General features: G+C 40.7%; 1 protein-coding gene across 1 annotated transcript in view; it reads left to right on the top strand.

Annotated features, from left to right (window-relative positions):
* The window catches only part of KIF13B (kinesin family member 13B), a 159,595-nt gene that overhangs the window by 101,155 nt on the left and 41,296 nt on the right, over positions 1 to 17,144 (top strand). The window contains 12 exon segments of the mRNA XM_014947668.1: positions 2,405 to 2,535; positions 3,704 to 3,790; positions 4,802 to 4,992; positions 6,095 to 6,305; positions 7,966 to 8,128; positions 8,690 to 8,836; positions 9,882 to 10,031; positions 10,701 to 10,829; positions 12,568 to 12,738; positions 13,605 to 13,762; positions 15,067 to 15,199; positions 16,130 to 16,276. Of these exon segments, the coding sequence (XP_014803154.1) occupies positions 2,405 to 2,535; positions 3,704 to 3,790; positions 4,802 to 4,992; positions 6,095 to 6,305; positions 7,966 to 8,128; positions 8,690 to 8,836; positions 9,882 to 10,031; positions 10,701 to 10,829; positions 12,568 to 12,738; positions 13,605 to 13,762; positions 15,067 to 15,199; positions 16,130 to 16,276 (1,818 nt within the window).

The raw sequence follows: 17,144 nt of genomic DNA on the forward strand, positions 1-17,144 counted from the left end.
CTACAGTACTGCAGTGTCCTGCTCTCAGCTGCTTTTTTCCTTTTTCACTAGGAAAATGCAACCCTGCGAGACCACAGCACGTAGCCCTCTGAGACCAGAGGTGGAAGGACAAGAGCAATTACAAACACTCTGATCAAAGCTTGATATAACTCAGGTTTTTTGTGTCTAATCTACTGCAGAAGAAAGAGTTGCCTGTCTCAGAAGTCGCTGCCCATCGTTTTGGTTTGTGGCTTTGGCAGATGGGAATGCATTTCCCACTGCAGAAGAAAGAGTTGCCTGTCTTCAGAAGTAGCTGCCCATCGTTTTGGCTTGTGGCTTTGGCAGATGGGAATGCATTTCCGAAAGGCCGTACATCAATCAGCTTAATTTTTTTTGATGGCTACTCTCTTGCAGGAGCGTCAGAAACAGTTGGAAAGTCTTGGCATATCTCTTCAGTCTTCTGGAATAAAAGTTGGGGATAATAAGTGCTTCCTGGTTAATTTGAATGCAGATCCAGCTCTCAATGAACTTCTGGTATACTATTTAAAGGTAAAAATAAATATTGAGATATATCTATATATAAAAAAATTTTAATAGAAGTAGACTTGCCATTGGCAAGGTTTACTAAGAGAATATTATAAAAATTGCATATCTAAAGCCTTCTCTGATACTCACTGCCTCATTGAAAATAATATGAGGACAATCTTTTTATTGCAAATTTAATTCTGTGTATCAGAGAAAGGCTCGGGGGTTTTATATGTTGGTTTTTTAAAGAAATTTAGAGATGCTCTCTTTTATAATCTGTCTTCTGGGGGTTTTTTATGCCAGCTTTTACAAGGTTTTACGCAGAAAAGTGTTTTATTTGGGTGTATCACTAATCAGCTTGCTTCTACATGTGTAGTACAGACTTGAGTTTATAAAATGCATTTTTATTCCTCTTTGTGCAACTCACCAGGAGTGAAAAAAAAGTTCTTTTCTGTCTTAGCACTTTTGCTGATGTGCCATCCCCTTTCCTGATGTGCCATCCCCTTTCCTGATGTTAAACATAAAATGCATAATGTGACTTTTGGACTCTGCACTGAAACATTTGAGCAGTTTATTCCCGTTTAACAAACTGTAGACGTGACCTGGAGTCAGGAGGAGAAATGAGATGATACTACCATTTTTAAGTCACGATTTAGAATACCAGTTCTAAAAATTTAGCAGCGTAAGAACATTGGCAATTTGAGCTTCACACTAAATCATTCTTTTCTCTTTGAAGTGGTCTGTAGGAGAATCAGCAATCAGGCTGAAAGATGGTTTTGGTTTAGTTGGTCTTAGGGAAAACGTGATCTTCTCTGATACCAGTCATAGTTGCTGTGTGATATCTCAATGGAAGCAAGGGAAAGAACTTTCTTAGCGTTGTATCTATTAAAAAGCATTAAAAAGGACAGAAAAGCTGAGGTTTTGGGAGAATAATTGAATCCTTTCCAGGCTCCTTGCACGAAGGTGCCCGGAGCGTGACTCCAGCTGCTAAATCAGCTTCTGTGGCCTTCGCTGGGGACACAAAACAAGGGTACATCAAAGCCAAACCCTGCTCAAAAACAGCCCTTGGCCCGTCAGTACCAGCAGAAAAATCTCAGGTGGTACCGAGCTACTTTCCATTGCCAGAGAAAACCCCTTTGCATGGGGTAGGTTTGGGGAATTTCACTTAGTCTTTAATTTTTTGTTATTTTTTTATAACACAAATTCTTTTTGTCGGTTGAGAACTTTGGTGTAAAAATCCCTACTAATTTGCCTAAAATTCTGAGGTTAAACCATCTGGCTTTCCAGAGTAAATATCTTGCCCACATTCTCCTTAATGTTGAGCTGCTCGTGTACTAGTTCTTGTAAGCACCAAAGAACAACTTGATCTGGCTTATCTAAACTATTGTGTCTGTTCCTCAAAAATTTCTCAGAGATGCCTAAAAAAAGAAATGGATGAACCAGGATGTGTGTGGAGTGATTCTTCCTCTGCCAAATCCCTCATGCCTTGAGTACTTCAGGAATTTCCTAAGCCTTGGGATGATCTAGATGGAACCTGTGTAATAGCCATGGGGTCTAACCACTGTCAGCCTGTCTTAATTCCTCTTTGAATTCCTTTATTGTTTTGGCTTCTACAACATCCCGAGGCACTGGCTTCCACAATTAAATTATAGAAACCTCTTCATCTCCAGATTTAACTGGTGCCTTTAAACTTTCTTGAATGTTTCCTACTTGTTACTGTAAGGCAAAGCGAGGATTTGCTTGCAATGTTTCATTCTCCTTTTTCCCCTCTATGGGAGGCTCTTCAAGAGCTTTCAAATTTTGGAACTAGGTGACAGGGTATATCAATAAGGAGAATGGATGAGTTAGAGCTAGTGAACTTCTGTAGCCCATTGCTAACATCTTAATTATTTTTTCCCAGGAGCACACATTAATAGGCTCGGACAACTCTCAAGATATCCAGCTGTGTGGAATGGGAATTCTTCCTGAGCACTGCATTATAGACATCACCCCAGAAGGACAGGTTATGTTAACACCTCAAAAAAATACTAGGTAAAGGAATAAAATACAGCTCCAGTTGTATAATTGTAGTTGTATCTAGTATTTTATGGTTAATGGTGCAAAAAGATAATTGAAAAATGAACTCCATGTAGTCTGAAGCAAGAAAATTCTACTTCTTGTATCTTGCTTTTACATTTTGTTTTAATTGTCATATACTCCTCTGTCAGCTCAAGTCTTTTGTTCTAAAGAGGTTTCTCTCAGGGATGGTGTCTGTAGTCAAAGTTTTCAAAGAGAGGATGAGTAAATGGCATATGCTTTCAGCAAGTAGATACTCACTGATTTGCAGCTGTGTAGATGCAACTCTATCAGCATTTGAATTCATTTGCTAGGAAATCTGTTGATATGCAAAGAGCTGCTGAAGCATTTGTTGCCTTATTTGATTAAGTAGCAGTACTTGAAAAGCAGATGGTATATTCAAATAGATCACAAAATGACACGCATCGTCAGCATCTCCAATAATTTATTGTTAGATACACAAAATTCACACTTACCCTGATTCGTAGTTCATCCTGAGCAGGAGATAGGGCTGGATGACATCCTCAGGTTCCCTTCAAATTTCAGTTATCCTGTGATCCTATTTTCAGACTGAATCTGACTCTGAAATAAAAGTAGTTTCTGATTATTCTGATTAGTTTGTTGCCTTTAAGCTATTAATATACCAAAGTTCTCTCATGTCTTATTCAAATGTTTCTATTTTGTGTCTATTTCAAAGTAACATGAAAAGTGTTTATTTCCAGTGACATCATCTTTTTTCAGGCCCCTCATTTTTAAGCTCTAATTATGCTCCCCAGACATAGATGTCATATTATCTGTCCAAAAGCACTGAACTCAATAAGCTTAAGCAATCAAAAGAAGCTGATTTTGAGGAGTTCATGAAACAGCACAGGGCGGGTGAATTAAGTTTCTGGGGATATTTGTCTACTTTGCAATCCCTAAACCCGTTCTCCTCCTTTAACTAGTTACAATAAAGAAAGTAGTACTGGGAAAAAAAATTAAGCCTTGTATAGACACATCTAGGTGAATTGAGTTCCCGGGGATATTTGTCCTCTTTGCAATCCTAAACCCATTTTCCTCCTTTAACAATAAAGAAACTAGTACTGGAAAAAAAAAATTAAGCCTTGTATAGACACATCTGTTTTAATTTTTTGCCTTTTCACAGGACATTCGTAAATGGTTCTGCTGTCGTGTGTCCCATCCAGCTACATCATGGAGACAGAATACTGTGGGGAAACAACCACTTCTTCAGGTACAGAAATTATTGAAGAAATTGTAAGTTGGCACCAATTTTGCTTTATGTTAAGGTGTAAGGAAAGATGACAGTGGAGCGTTCAGACTGCAGGAGGAGGTGATTTCTTTTTCGTTGGGGTTATAGAGGCTATGCTGATGTTTGGCTGTTCTTGATGCTATGTATCATAGCAAATGTGCATGATTTAGGTTCAGAGCAACAGGTTGATTTAACTTCTTGTATTTTCAAAGAACTGAAACCTTGCTGTTGTCAATTTTTGAGCTGGTAATTTTAATGTGGTTCGATACCACATTAATATTAAGACTTTTCACTTGCACAGTGTAAATGCTACAGCCAAGCTTTGACTTGGATAGGTTGTCTTTTGGATTTTGCAGTTAGGGTGTTAGATTTTTGACCCAGTTTATGCAGTGATCTGGGTCTTACAAAGGCACTGTGTTCTCTGTGCCCTGGAATTCCAGCTCCAGCCATACCTGAGCCCTTCCTGTATCCCAGACAGGATCACTGGCAAAATTTTATTTGAAAGGCTGTATTCTTGAAACCTTCTGTGTCTGGTCTGAAAGACCTTACAGATCAATGGATTTAAATAATAATCTAAAACTTAATTGTTTTCTTTTATGCTTGAAAGAAGAATCCACATAAAAAGTGGGATATAATTTCATTATACCTTACAGATCAATGGTTTTAAATAATAAGAATCCACATAAAAAGTGGGATATAATTTCATTATTGCCTCTAAATTATTTGGATATGGGACGACTGAAAAAAATCATGTTTATCTAAACTATATGATTAGTAACATCAGGTACCCTAGAGTTTAGAATGGATTAGTTAGTTTGCCTTGAACTCCCCTGTTTATGCTGAGGAAAACTACACTCGCGGGAGATCAACAAATTTTGAAAGGGAAAAATCTACCAATTCAGATAATCTGCTTAATTTTAATAATCTTTGAAAGTAACTCTTTGTATCAAAGTCGAGCCTTTAATAATTTAACAATTTTCCTCTTGCTTAAAGGCTGAATTTGCCAAAGAAGAAAAAGAAGGCTGATCATGAGGATGAAGAGCGGGACAACTCCATGAAGTGCAGCAATAGTGTTGAGCAGCTGGACATAGATGGGGACAATTCCAGTGAAGTGTCAAGTGAGATTAACTTCAGTTATGAATATGCCCAGATGGAAGTCACGATGAAGGCACTTGGTAGTAATGGTAAGAAGCAACAGAAATTACTGGAAATAACTACAGAATATGAGGTTACATCTTCAGGGACTCTTAACCACAGAGTTTTTCCCTTATAACTTCCTACTGGGGAATTTTTCTTGTGAATGATTCATGGTAGCCATTTTTGCACTTGAAGGGGAAAAAAAGCTACCGCAGAATGTTTTGTTTGGCAGTTCTTGTTGAGGAAAAGGCCAAAACTGGAATACTGGTGGAACTGCAGCCTCAAATCAAAAGTGGTTTCACTTTGTTGTTTATTTTTCTTTTGTTGTGTCTCACTCAGGCATTAACCTTAGTGATTTCTGTCTCCAAAACCATGTTCCTTAGTTTTTGTGGGTTTATGTAGCTATCCCAGAATGGCATTATTTTGGAAACAGGAGGAAGGTCTTTTTTCAGGTTGTTCTTTCCCTTTTCTCAATTATCTTAAATCATCCATCCAACCTGTTCAGTAGATGTTTATTTTAGTCCACAGTTCAGCAGCGTTTTTTTAATATGCATTACAGCAAAAGTATAATCTCTCCCTCCTTTCAGATGCTAACTATGTTTATTCTCGAGGACGTTCTTCACCAGGGATTTCAGTGGGTAGAATCATAGAATGGTTTGGGTTGGAAGGGACCTCAAAGATCATCGAGTTCCACCCCCCTGCCATGGGCAGGGACACCTCCCATCAGACCAGGTTGCTCCAAGCCCCATCCAGCTTGGCCTTGAACCCCTCCAGGGATGGGGCAGCCACAGCTTCCCTGGGCAACTGCAGATACAGAATGGGGAAGGGAGGCACGAAATCATAGCAACTTGTGGCTTGCCCAAGGTCATACCGTGTATCTGTAGCAGAAAGTGGGAAAGATCTTGTCTTTCCAAGTCCACTCTCTCTGCCCCGCGTTCGTTTTGTTTAATTCCATTTAATTTTACGGGTACCAGGCCCCCAAGAAGTACGAGTTTTCTTTGTTTTCAACATCTGCTTAGATCCCATGCAGTCCATCCTGCAGAGCCTGGAGCAGCAGCATTCGTTATGTTTAATTCCATTTAGTTTTACGGGTACCAGGTATTTGGCCCCCAGAAGTACGAGTTTTCTTTGTTTTCGACATCTGCTTAGATCCCATGCAGTCCATCCTGCAAAGCCTGGAGCAGCAGCACGAGGAGGAGAAGAGGTCGGCGCTGGAGCGGCAGAGGCTGATGTACGAACACGAGCTGGAGCAGCTGCGAAGGCGGTTGTCGCCGGAGAAGCAGCATTTCCGCAGCATGGACAGGTTCTCCTTCCACTCCCCCAGCGCCCAGCAGCGCTTACGGCAGTGGGCAGAGGAGAGGTGGGTAATCCAATCTGAACCATCAGGAGCCTTCATTTAAAGTTCTTCAGTGCTGGTGGGCTTTGCAAGATTTTAATTGCGTCGCCAAATTTCTGAGAGGATTCCTGTGGGGAGCTGGGAAGGACACAGCAAAAACATTAGGACAATGTGCTGGAGCAGGTCCAGAGAAGGGCAACAAAGATGGTGAGGGGTCTGGAGCACAAGTCTTATGAGGAGAGGCTGAGGGAGCTGGGGGTGTTCAGCCTGGAGAAGAGGAGGCTGAGGGGAGACCTTATTGCTCTCTACAACTCCCCGAAAGGAGGGTGTAAAGAGGTGGGGGTCGGTCTCTTCTCTCAAGTCACAGGCGACAGGACGAGAGGAAATGGCCTCAAGTTACACCAGGGGAGGTTCAGGCTGGATATTAGGAAAAATTTTTTCACTGAAAGGGTTCTCAGCCATTGGAATGGGCTGCCCAGGGAGGTGGTTGAGGCACCATCCCTGGAGGTGTTCAAAAGACGGGTTGATGTAGTGCTGGGAGGTATGGTTTAGTGATGGTGATGCTTCTTGTTTGTTGTGTGGGTGTCTATTTTTGTCAGTTGGGTTGACGGTTGGACAAGATGATCTTGAAGGTCCCTTCCAACCTAGAAGATTCTGTAATTCTGTAATTAGATCGATAATGCTAGAAAAGATAAGAAGGAAAAGAGTGCCTGCTTTGTTGTTAAGGAGAAAATCGATAATGCTAGAAAAGATGAGAAGGAAAGAGTGCCTGCTTTGTTGTTAAGGAGAAACTCTATCCTGATCAGCAACAAATTTGAGTAAAGATGAGGTGATTGAAAGGGACTCCTATACAAGTGTGTTCTCCCATGGATCATGACCCAGCTGCTGGAAGGTTGCTTTTCCTTTTGATTCACATCCATCTATCTGACCTGGGCAGGTCTTGGCAACCAGAAGAGTGCAGAAAGAAAAGGGAGTAAGAGGATGATACAAAGAATTTTGTTCCAGAGCATCGCAAGAGCTGTTTAATAACCACAGAGGGGCTGCTTTCCTCTAGCCCTCTTTGAGGCAATTGCACTGAGGTTATTTACTCCAGCCTCTAACTGATTGTTTCCAGTATTACTGATAAAAAGAGCAGCTGCAGGAGGAAGATGAAACGTACCCTAAAGCAATGAGTACAGTAAAGACGCTGTAATGAGCAAATAAAAATCTCATTTATATGTCTAGATAAGGGACTTTCGAAATAGAAAATATTTGAGCCAGTCTAGCGAGATGTTAGCTGTGTCTCTGGAATATTTTGTGGTACCAGATTGCTGTGCTGCACAGTTGATGCTCTCTCACTCGTGCCAGGAAGGGCCAGTGAGAGAGTGGGTCATGGTGTCAGAATAAATCTTTCTCTGTGAGGTGGAACATCCATATCCGTGGTGGGGAAACTCTGGAATAAGCCCCACAGGAGCTGACTGTTCAGCAGATACGTGGAGAAGTCTCCAAACCCAGCAGGATGATGGTGTTCATACCGCTAAATTCATATGGATAAACTCTTTTCCTCCAGAAGAAATGCAATTTAATTCGCCCAATTTTTGTGTTAGAAAGCTGAATGTTAAGACTCCTTCCTGTCAAGGGATCATTTCTTTTGCACCGTTTCAGTATTTTTCCCTGTCTCCCCCTCCAAATCCCTTTCTTTTAGAGAAGAAATGTTGACCCACAGCCTGAGGAAGCTGCGAGAGCAGATTGTTAAAGCCAATTTGTATGTGAGAGAAGCCAATTTTATTGGAGAGGAATTGGACAAGAGGACAGAGTACAAAGTTACCCTCCAGATCCCAGCTTCAAGCCTTAATGCTAACAGTAAGGTAAGGGAGTCCTATCAGAACTACATTGTTGTTCAGTAACTTTGCCCCTCAATGTTCATATTTGCTGTATTTTGACTTTCATGTTCTAGATAGTTTGCTAGTCTATCATAGTATATATATATTATATATTCTATTAAATATGACGTCATTTGCTTGTTTTTCTTGCATCTAGAAACTGGAGGGTGCAGAGGGTCTAAGTATCTGCACTAGTTGAAAGCTGACAGTAGTAACCTTAGCTGGAGGTCCAGGCCTGCTGTAACTTGAGGAAGTTTGTGAAGTGCTTAAATGTTCCTATTTCTAACACTTATGTAAGGTGAAAATCCACAGAAAGTAGTGCCTGTAGCTGTGATTAAACTTCACAGTTAAACTGAACATGAATATACTGTGACAGCCCAACTCAGAGTCTGTCACGCTTGAATTTGGCTGCTCAAGCTAGAATAAAAAAAAAAGAACAAAATCCAGACTTTTCTCGAAGATATTCTCGGTTTTGTATTGGTTTTAAACTACTTTTTGATTTTTGTGACGTGTTCCTTGTTGATCTCTCTCCTAATTTTTTCCCAGCGAGGTGCAATTCTCAGCGAGCCTGCTATTCAGGTGAGAAGGAAAGGGAAAGGCAAACAGATTTGGTCACTGGAAAAGCTGGAAAACCGATTGGTAGATATGAGGGATCTTTACCAGGAGTGGAAAGACTGTGAGGAAGACAACCCAGTAAGTAAAAATGACTCCAGTATCGCGCTGATAGAATTACATCCCTGTTAAATTTTTTGTTTAATCAGACGTGAGAAAATCTTCTGGTTTGGGAGGTCAAGGGGGGAGGAGGGGGGAGGTAAAGAGCTAAGTTTTCCCCAGCTTTTGCTTTTCCTAGTACTGAAGGAATCTTCAGCATTCTGTTAACCCTTGTCTTGTCACTTTGATGCTTGTTGGCGTGTGTGGTTGGGTGACAGAACCGAGCACACGATAGGAAGCAGTCAGTAAACACAACAGCAGCTGACGTTTGGGCTGACTGCTCTGAAACCTTTAGGAGAACTTGCTGAGGACAGGCCTTACGCCGGGTCTGCAGCAAAATTCAAGTTTCCATTTCCCCCTCTACTCTGCACTGGTGAGGCCACAACTAGAATCCTGTGCCCAGTTCTGGGCTCCCCAGTTCAAGAGGGACAGGGAACTGCTGGAAAGAGTCCAGCAAAGGGCAACAAGGATGATTCAAGGATTGGAGCATCTCCCTTATGAGGAAAGACTGAGAGAGCTGGGACTCTTTAGCCTGGAGAAGAGAAGGCTGAGGGGAGACCTTATCAATGCCTACAAGTATCTCAAGGGAGGGTTGAAGGAGGAGGGAGCCAGACTCTTTTCAGTGGTTCCCAGTGAGAGGACGAGGGGCAACGGGCACAAGTTGGAACAGAAGAGGTTCCACTCAAATATGAGGAAAAACTTCTTCGCAGTGAGGGTGGCAGAGCCCTGGAACAGGCTGCCCAGGGAGGGTGTGGAGTCCCCTTCTTTGGAGATTTTCAAGCCCTGCCTGGATGCTCCTGAGTAACATGCTCTGACAAGCTCCGGGTGGTCCTGCTTCAGCAGGGGAGTTGGACTAGATGATCTCTATGGTCCCTTCCAACTCTAAAATTCAGTGAAATTTCTCCTGTGATCTAATCTGGCCTCTTGCTTGAGTCCCTCTCTCTTTCAGTAGGCCGGTTGTGCAACGCTTTAAAAACTCCTTCATGAAAAGTTTGTTCTTCTTACATTATTCCGAATTTGGTTGCAGGTGATGAGGGCTTACTTCAGGCGCGCTGACCCGTTCTACGACGAGCAGGAAAACCACAGCCTTATTGGAGTAGCCAATGTTTTTCTTGAGTGCCTGTTCTACGACGTGAAGCTGCAATACGCTGTTCCAATCATCAATCAGAAGGGAGAGGTTCGTCGTTCTTCTATCATCTATCCTTACTCAACTGGTTAATTGCAGCCTGTGGATCCTATTATCAGTATATAACAGATATTTTCCGGTTTCATGTGCACAAGCTCTTTGCTAACAGTTTGGAATTATGTAAATCCTGTAATACCTTGTAGAGTTGTTTGGACAATTTTGAGTCCCAGCACAGTGATTGTGAAAGGAGGAAGCTTTGTGAGCACCTTTTTGAACGAAGCAGCCCAGAATAAATACGTAGCAGAATGAGTATGAGCTGTAGCTCCTCTGGCTTTCACCAACTACCATCAAGAATGGGCTCTTAAATATATAGTGTAAGAAGAACTTCAAAGGCAGTGAGAGCATACCAGGCAACATTCTCTGTGTCTGCATCATATGTGTGCTTTGCAGGCTCTCAGACAATGGTGTGAAGGTGAGGGAGATTGCAGTCTGCTGTTCCCAAAGTCACTCTAGTGGCTGGTTTCTTTATCAAAGGCTCTTTGATTCTTGCTCCAAAGAATTCTTCATCTGGTGCAGCAAATGCACAGTGCAAAACAGTGCAAAGGAATAAAACGTTGTCTGCTCACAGCCTGGAAACAGCAGTAGTTGTAGTTACCTGAAAAGGGATGAACCTGTCCCTGTTTTCTGGCACACAAGTAATTCCTGCTCCTTTCTCACCAGGTATCGGGTCGTCTCCATGTTGAAGTTGTTCGAGTGAGTGGAGAGATAGACGACAGGTTGGTTGGAGGTGAGGATGGTCCAGACTATTCCAATGAAAATGACACTCAGGAGAGAAAACTTGTCTGCAGGGTGAGTTCCAGATACTTCCGAACCTCTGAGCAACCTTCTCTCTTTCCATCCCAAGTCTTAAAATAAAAAAGTCCCTGGTGCGTTGGCTTCTGGGTATTAGATGTCTCTTTGTAACCTCATGCACCATCTTCACTTCCATTATTCAGTTAGGCAAGCAGAGTCCTGACGTTAAACTGTGTTGATGTTTCAGGATGTAAAAACAAAGAAAAAAAAGCATGTAATTTAGCTGTACCTAATTATTCTGTTGTATGAGCAGAGTTTAATTCTTTTGCTGTATTTTTTTTTTGTGGCTTTGTGTGGTGTCCTGGTGCCCAGTGTTTGTCTTGAAGTGCTGCTGTGTGGTCTGTCCTCACTGTATTTTGTTTCTTGAGTGGCTAAAATAACACATGGGGTAGATGGCTTTTACTCCTTTCAATCTTCATGATTATTTTTTTTTTAAGTCTGCAAGGTATTCATGAAACTATATTTATATGTATAGAAATATATATATATGTATATGCACATAGTCTTATCCCAGGCAGTTTATTGTAGTCATGGAAGATGTGGAAGATCTGTGCACTAGGACTTGGAGCTGCAATATCTAATTTAAAAGGAGTCATAGAATCTGACCAATTTACTGTGAACCACTCTCTTTCGATATTTGTCTCTCTAAATATTCTAAATATTTTGTGAAATATGTGTGGTTGTGTTTACTATTGTTAATAATAAAAAGAAAGTTAGCAGGAAGGATTTACTAGCAGTTCTGTGTTTATAGTAAAATGCAAGATAGGCCAAGCTAGAGGTAAGAAAAGAGGGAGGCAAAAAGCACTAGAGGGAGTAGAACCCCAACTTTCCGGCTACTGAACGATGTAAACAATTTGGGGGCAACTGTGCTCCTTTTCACTTTTTTTCTTGTCCCATACTCCACGTGCTTGCGAGCTGTATGGGGCATTATTGGCAGAAACATTCTCCTGAGGATCTTGAGCAATGCCTTAACTGTAGGAATCTAACTCATCAGAACTTAATTTGACAAATGGCAAATAGAAGTTCATGGACTAATACGATAAATATGATGGGTTTGTTTAGATCAGAAGGTGTAGTCAAAACATTTTGTGTCTATTTGGCCTTGATTTTGAAAAAGGACTGCTTACTTTTGTATGGTTGGGGTTATTTTTGTATTGTTTCTAGCCTCTAAGGACAAGTAGAATCTTCAGACAAGGATATTGCAGAATAAAGGAGCGAGTTTTTGTAGAAGTATGAAATTTTTATTGTATTCCTCTTCAGTTGTAAAGTTTTTGGTGCATCTCACCGTTAAACATGATCAAGATATTTTGATGTGTTGGTAAAATTAGTACCTTTATCTTTCGCTCCCGAGAACTGTGTGCCTGGTGACACCTAGTGGCCATGTTCGGCTGATGCACTCAAAATACTGTCACCACTCTACATCAATGCAGAAATTCGTATTTTGTAAAGTTTTTTGCTTTGCTCCTTTCTCTTTTTGTTATCCTTTGCAGTGGAACAGAATAAAATACGTGCTCTAGCGGAAGACATGTTCGGCTGATGCACTCAAAATACTGTCACCACTCTACATCAATGCAGAAATTCGTATTTTGTAAAGTTTTTTGCTTTGCTCCTTTCTCTTTTTGTTATCCTTTGCAGTGGAACAGAATAAAATACGTGCTCTAGCGGAAGATTTTTTTTTTTATTTCTCTGCCTAATGAATAAGTGCATTTTCTTTCTATCTCATCTCTTTTTCTAGATTAAAATACTCCAGGCTACAGGTTTGCCACAGCACCTCTCCAACTTTGTGTTCTGCAAGTACACCTTCTGGGACCAACTGGAGCCAGTTATTGTTGCACCTGAGGTGGATCCTTCCTTATCTTCCGTCAGCAAGGAGCCACGCTGCATGGTTGTCTTTGATCACTGCAATGTAATTATTTTTTTTTCTATTTTATTAATGAAACTGTAGGGAAAAAAAGCAGGTTTGTGCTTGCACAAACAGTTGCCTCTTATCTCTCATTATTGTACTTCGTGACATTGATACTCTAATTCTATTAGAAAGAACTTGAGACATCTTCAGAGTCTATAAAAGTTTGATTATACTACCCTGTTCACTTCGACAAAAATCACATTTACCCGCAGTAAAAATGCTGCTGAGTGTGAATGGAAGTGTGATACTCATCTGAGGACATTTGATGTCCACATCTGAGCTGATCGCTCTACACTCTGATGTAGCAGAGAGAAAAAGTCCCAGTCCTGGGCCATGACCCTGCTGGAGATGTTGAAATTAGGTCTTGTATCTTAGAACAGACTATTTCTTTCTATTGACTTTCCAGTGACTGCCTGAGTGGAGGCGTCTTTAATAGAGATATCTAGAGTCAGCTTAGATGAATGCCCACCAATCACCTGAGTCCTCAGCTTGTTCTTTCTATCATTTGTCATTACACTGAGCAATTTCTTCCACTCATCATTTGTAAAATAGATACAATACCTTCTGATGAGTTTTGATTTTCTGAACATTAGAACATATGATTTTTACATTTTTTTTTTGAACCATTGGATCAGGGCTTGGAACAGCATGCAGTCGTTTTTCAGCTCTTTATAGACTGTAACCTTTAGCTAATTGTGTATCTTTGCCTTGCCTCCTGATTTTACAAACTGATTTTACTTCCATTCCTCTATATTGTGTCTTGGGGACCAGGGTGACTTTGCTCCATGCTTATATGGGAGTCAAGACAGTCAGTCTCTAAGCCTTGTGTGGCCACAGTCACCAACTGATTTTTCCCTTAAATACAGGAAGTTTCTGTAAATATTTCCGAAGACTTCATGGAACATCTTTATGATGGTGCTTTGGCAATTGAAGTCTATGGGCACAAGCAGAGCGGCGACCGCAAAAATCCAGCCCTCTGGGATTTGGGAATAATTCAAGCCAAAACACGCAGCCTTCGTGACAGGTAAATATGGAAAAGGGATCTTTGGTTTAGAATTTTGGAGAATTGCTCTCTGAGGTGGCCGATTCTCCAGCAGGTTTAGGATACGTAGTTCAAATTTTGAACTGAAGACAACTGAATGTGTGTTTGAGACTGTGTTTATTGGACTATTATAAATAGACTGTGTCTGTTGGAAAAACACCATGTGATGTAGGCTTTCAAAAAGTGAAAGAGGAGAAATGCCCATCTCTGTTTCAAAATAAAAGTGGTGAAACTTGAAAGACTTTGAAGTCCCTTTTATTTAGGCAAACTCAAGTGCATAAGTAGTGTTTTACAAACGAGGAAGCTGATGATTTTCGTCTATATTGTTATGCTGGTCTGCGCTGGGAAGAGCTGTCCAGTCTAAACCAGTAAGGTGGTTGTTCTGACTGTAACGCTGATTTATTTATTCAAGGTGTGACTTCAGTTCATGCTTGGCCGTGAAATGTCATCACTGCAATGCTTCCACTGGAAGAGCTGTATTGCTAATTGCTTCAATTGGAGTAAATCTGCAGCAGTTTGTTAATTTAGGTTGAAGGGGGCTGCATTTTTGCCTACAGCTGTTTGTTGTCCCCAAAGTAAGCTCAGTCGCATTTTCTTAAAATATAAGTTGTTTTGCCTCTGCAATTAAAGGCAGCTTTGCACCTTAATTTATTGTCAGTTATTTCTCTTTTTACTCCCAGCCTAAGCTTGTGATGAGCATGTTGAGTATTAAGCTATGTATCAGGAAATTTAAATGAAAAGTCAGGGAAATACGACAAAGAGGACATGGAAAAAGGGATGTTAGAAAATGGAGAGTTACATCTGGTAGCGGAGTAGTAAATACCTCCTTCCTTTTTAATTTTGAGGTACTGTGAAAGTGGCCATTTCTAGTGTAAGCTCCTAGAAGAACTGGAGAGAAGGCAGTAGTGTGATGAAGTTCAGGAAAGTGCCCTGAATCTCAAAAGCTTGTGAGAGACAATGTCGTATTTCATTCTGCTGTCTTCTGTATGAATCTCATTGCACCAGGAACACTGGGTTTCTGTGGCAGTAGTTGAGACCAGAGCATAAATGTTAAAATCTAAGGGGAATTGGATTTTCACATTGGAATGAAAAAAAAAGGCTTATTTCTGATGTTTGACTGAAATAGCTGTCAGTAGAATTTATAGGCACTGCACAACTGGTAACCCTATACAGTCACAAATGGTGTACTTACTGAAACGTTCCTTTGCTTCTTCAATCTGCAGTCTGAGGTTTTTTCTTCCTTTTTCTCTTTTTGGGGAAAAAAAAAAAAAATACGTGTTTTGCAGGTGGAGTGAAGTAACCCGAAAAGTAGAACTCTGGGTTCAGATCCTGGAGCTGAATGAGAATGGGGAATACTGCCCAGTTGAGGTGACTCCTGCCAAGGATGTGTGCACGGGGGGCATCTTCCAGCTCAGACAGGTAAGGTGGCACCTCCAGGACTTCAACTGGGAGAAGACATAAAGCAGGACAAAGTGGAGCCCCTCTGTGTTTTGGGAAACTGCCAGCCTGTGTAAGCTTGGGATGTAAAGGTGATTTGGGGCTTGCCTGGAATCCTGTGTTTCGTTCCCTGGGCTGTGATAGCACCTGGTAGAAAGGAAACCAGTCTCGACTGAACTTAATTATTTTTTAAAGAGGTCCAGAGTTCCCCTTTATTTGATCCTCCCAGCCAACCGCTCCTTTGTTCTTTGAATTCTACACGCATTAAATTGTTAATGCTTAACAGAGTAGTTAACATTTTTAAGCGATAAGCTATTGCCCAGAGAACACTAGGAATTAGTAAAAGTTAGATACAGGCTGCACCTCTGAACTCCCCAAGTCCTTTGATTTATTCTTGTTTGTTATTATTTGCTTATTTTTCCCCTACGGGTTTTACTAAAGACCATGGATAGCATCCGTGGGTGAGAATTTTCAGGCAAGGAGTCCAGAGTCAAGAAAAGTTCACTAAAATTCCAGTAGCAAATCAAATTGGACTATTTTCTTTCTTCTTTTGTAGGTGGGGAAGAGGTCCTATTTTTAACCTTCAGAAGTATTAAAAATAGAATCTTATAAGTGTATATTTCGAAAACCCTCCAGAAAAGTAAACTAGGGAGTTGCTGAAGGCTGAACATTTTTTCTATAAATACATAAATCCTTGCAATAGAAGGGGTTTCTCTTGTACAGTGGGTCACTGAGACTCAGTGGGGCATTGAGACTGCAGTACTCATCACTTAGATCTCCACAAAATAAAAATATCATGTTTCTTGCCAGTGACTGCCGGTAGAGGTCTCTCTGTCACTAAATTTCAGCATTTTATAGTCTTCTTTTTTTTTTTTTCTCCCCCCAAACATTTCAAATTGTTCTTTTGGTCAGGGGCAATCTCGACGAATTCAGGTTGAAGTGAGATCTGTGCAGGAATCTGGGACCTTGCCACTGATGGAGGAATCAATATTATCTATTGGCATTGGCTGTGTTCAAATAAAACAAGTCAAATCACAAAAAGGACCTGAAAATTATCAGGTAAGAGTCTGAATATATCCTGCCAGCTATGGCTGCTTCCAAGAGATGTAAAAACATGAAGTGATGTCCTAAGTTTGATGCAGCTGGAGGCAACTCCATTCATTTCAGTTTTAGTTTGGTTTTGGGAGAATATTTTTTGAACCTACTTCTTAAATGTATGAAGTGATGTCAAGAGGAATTGTCAGAATTACTTTAATGGTGGGTTTTAGGGACTACTGAGGATAGTTTAAGTCTAAATCTCTTTCAGAAAGTGTTGTGCAAGGTCTTCAGCTTATTCAAAAACCATTTTCTATGGCAAAAAAAAATATTTCTAAGATTACCTTCTGTGTCTCTTCTGGTTTGAGGTGTGGTTTTTTTTTCCTATCTTCAAAAGCAACACAGCCTTAACATGCCACTCAAAGAAGAAAACAAAAGTTTCTAAAATTCAGTAGGAGTTTTTCCAGTAGATTGTACTTCACATGTTAGGTATGGCAGCAATTTTAAGTAAGTATTCATATTAAAATAAATAAATGGAACATGTATTCAAATAGTGTTGAGTTACAAACATTAGGATTACATGAGCCGGTTGTTGGCCAGTTGTTTGACAACCTCAGAAGCACTTCATTTCATCTTAAAGTGCAAGTAATAGTGATTGTCTTTCTGAGATCCTTCTATCACTTTCGAGTGCAGTTTGACTTTTTTGTCAGCTACATTAAAATTCAGTCGTTCCTCTGAGTTAACGAGCCAAAACCTGGTGCAACAGAACAAGAAAGTCTCTCGACTTGCTCGATGAGCTGCCCTGCTTGAGACAAGGCCAACTAAACGTCAAGTAGTTTTTGGGACATTTCCCAGTTTTCCATAATGTTTACCCTATTGACAGAGTATGATT

Source organism: Calidris pugnax, unplaced genomic scaffold (genome assembly GCF_001431845.1).
Source record: "Calidris pugnax isolate Ruff unplaced genomic scaffold, ASM143184v1 scaffold154, whole genome shotgun sequence".
NCBI classification, from domain to species: domain Eukaryota; kingdom Metazoa; phylum Chordata; class Aves; order Charadriiformes; family Scolopacidae; genus Calidris; species Calidris pugnax.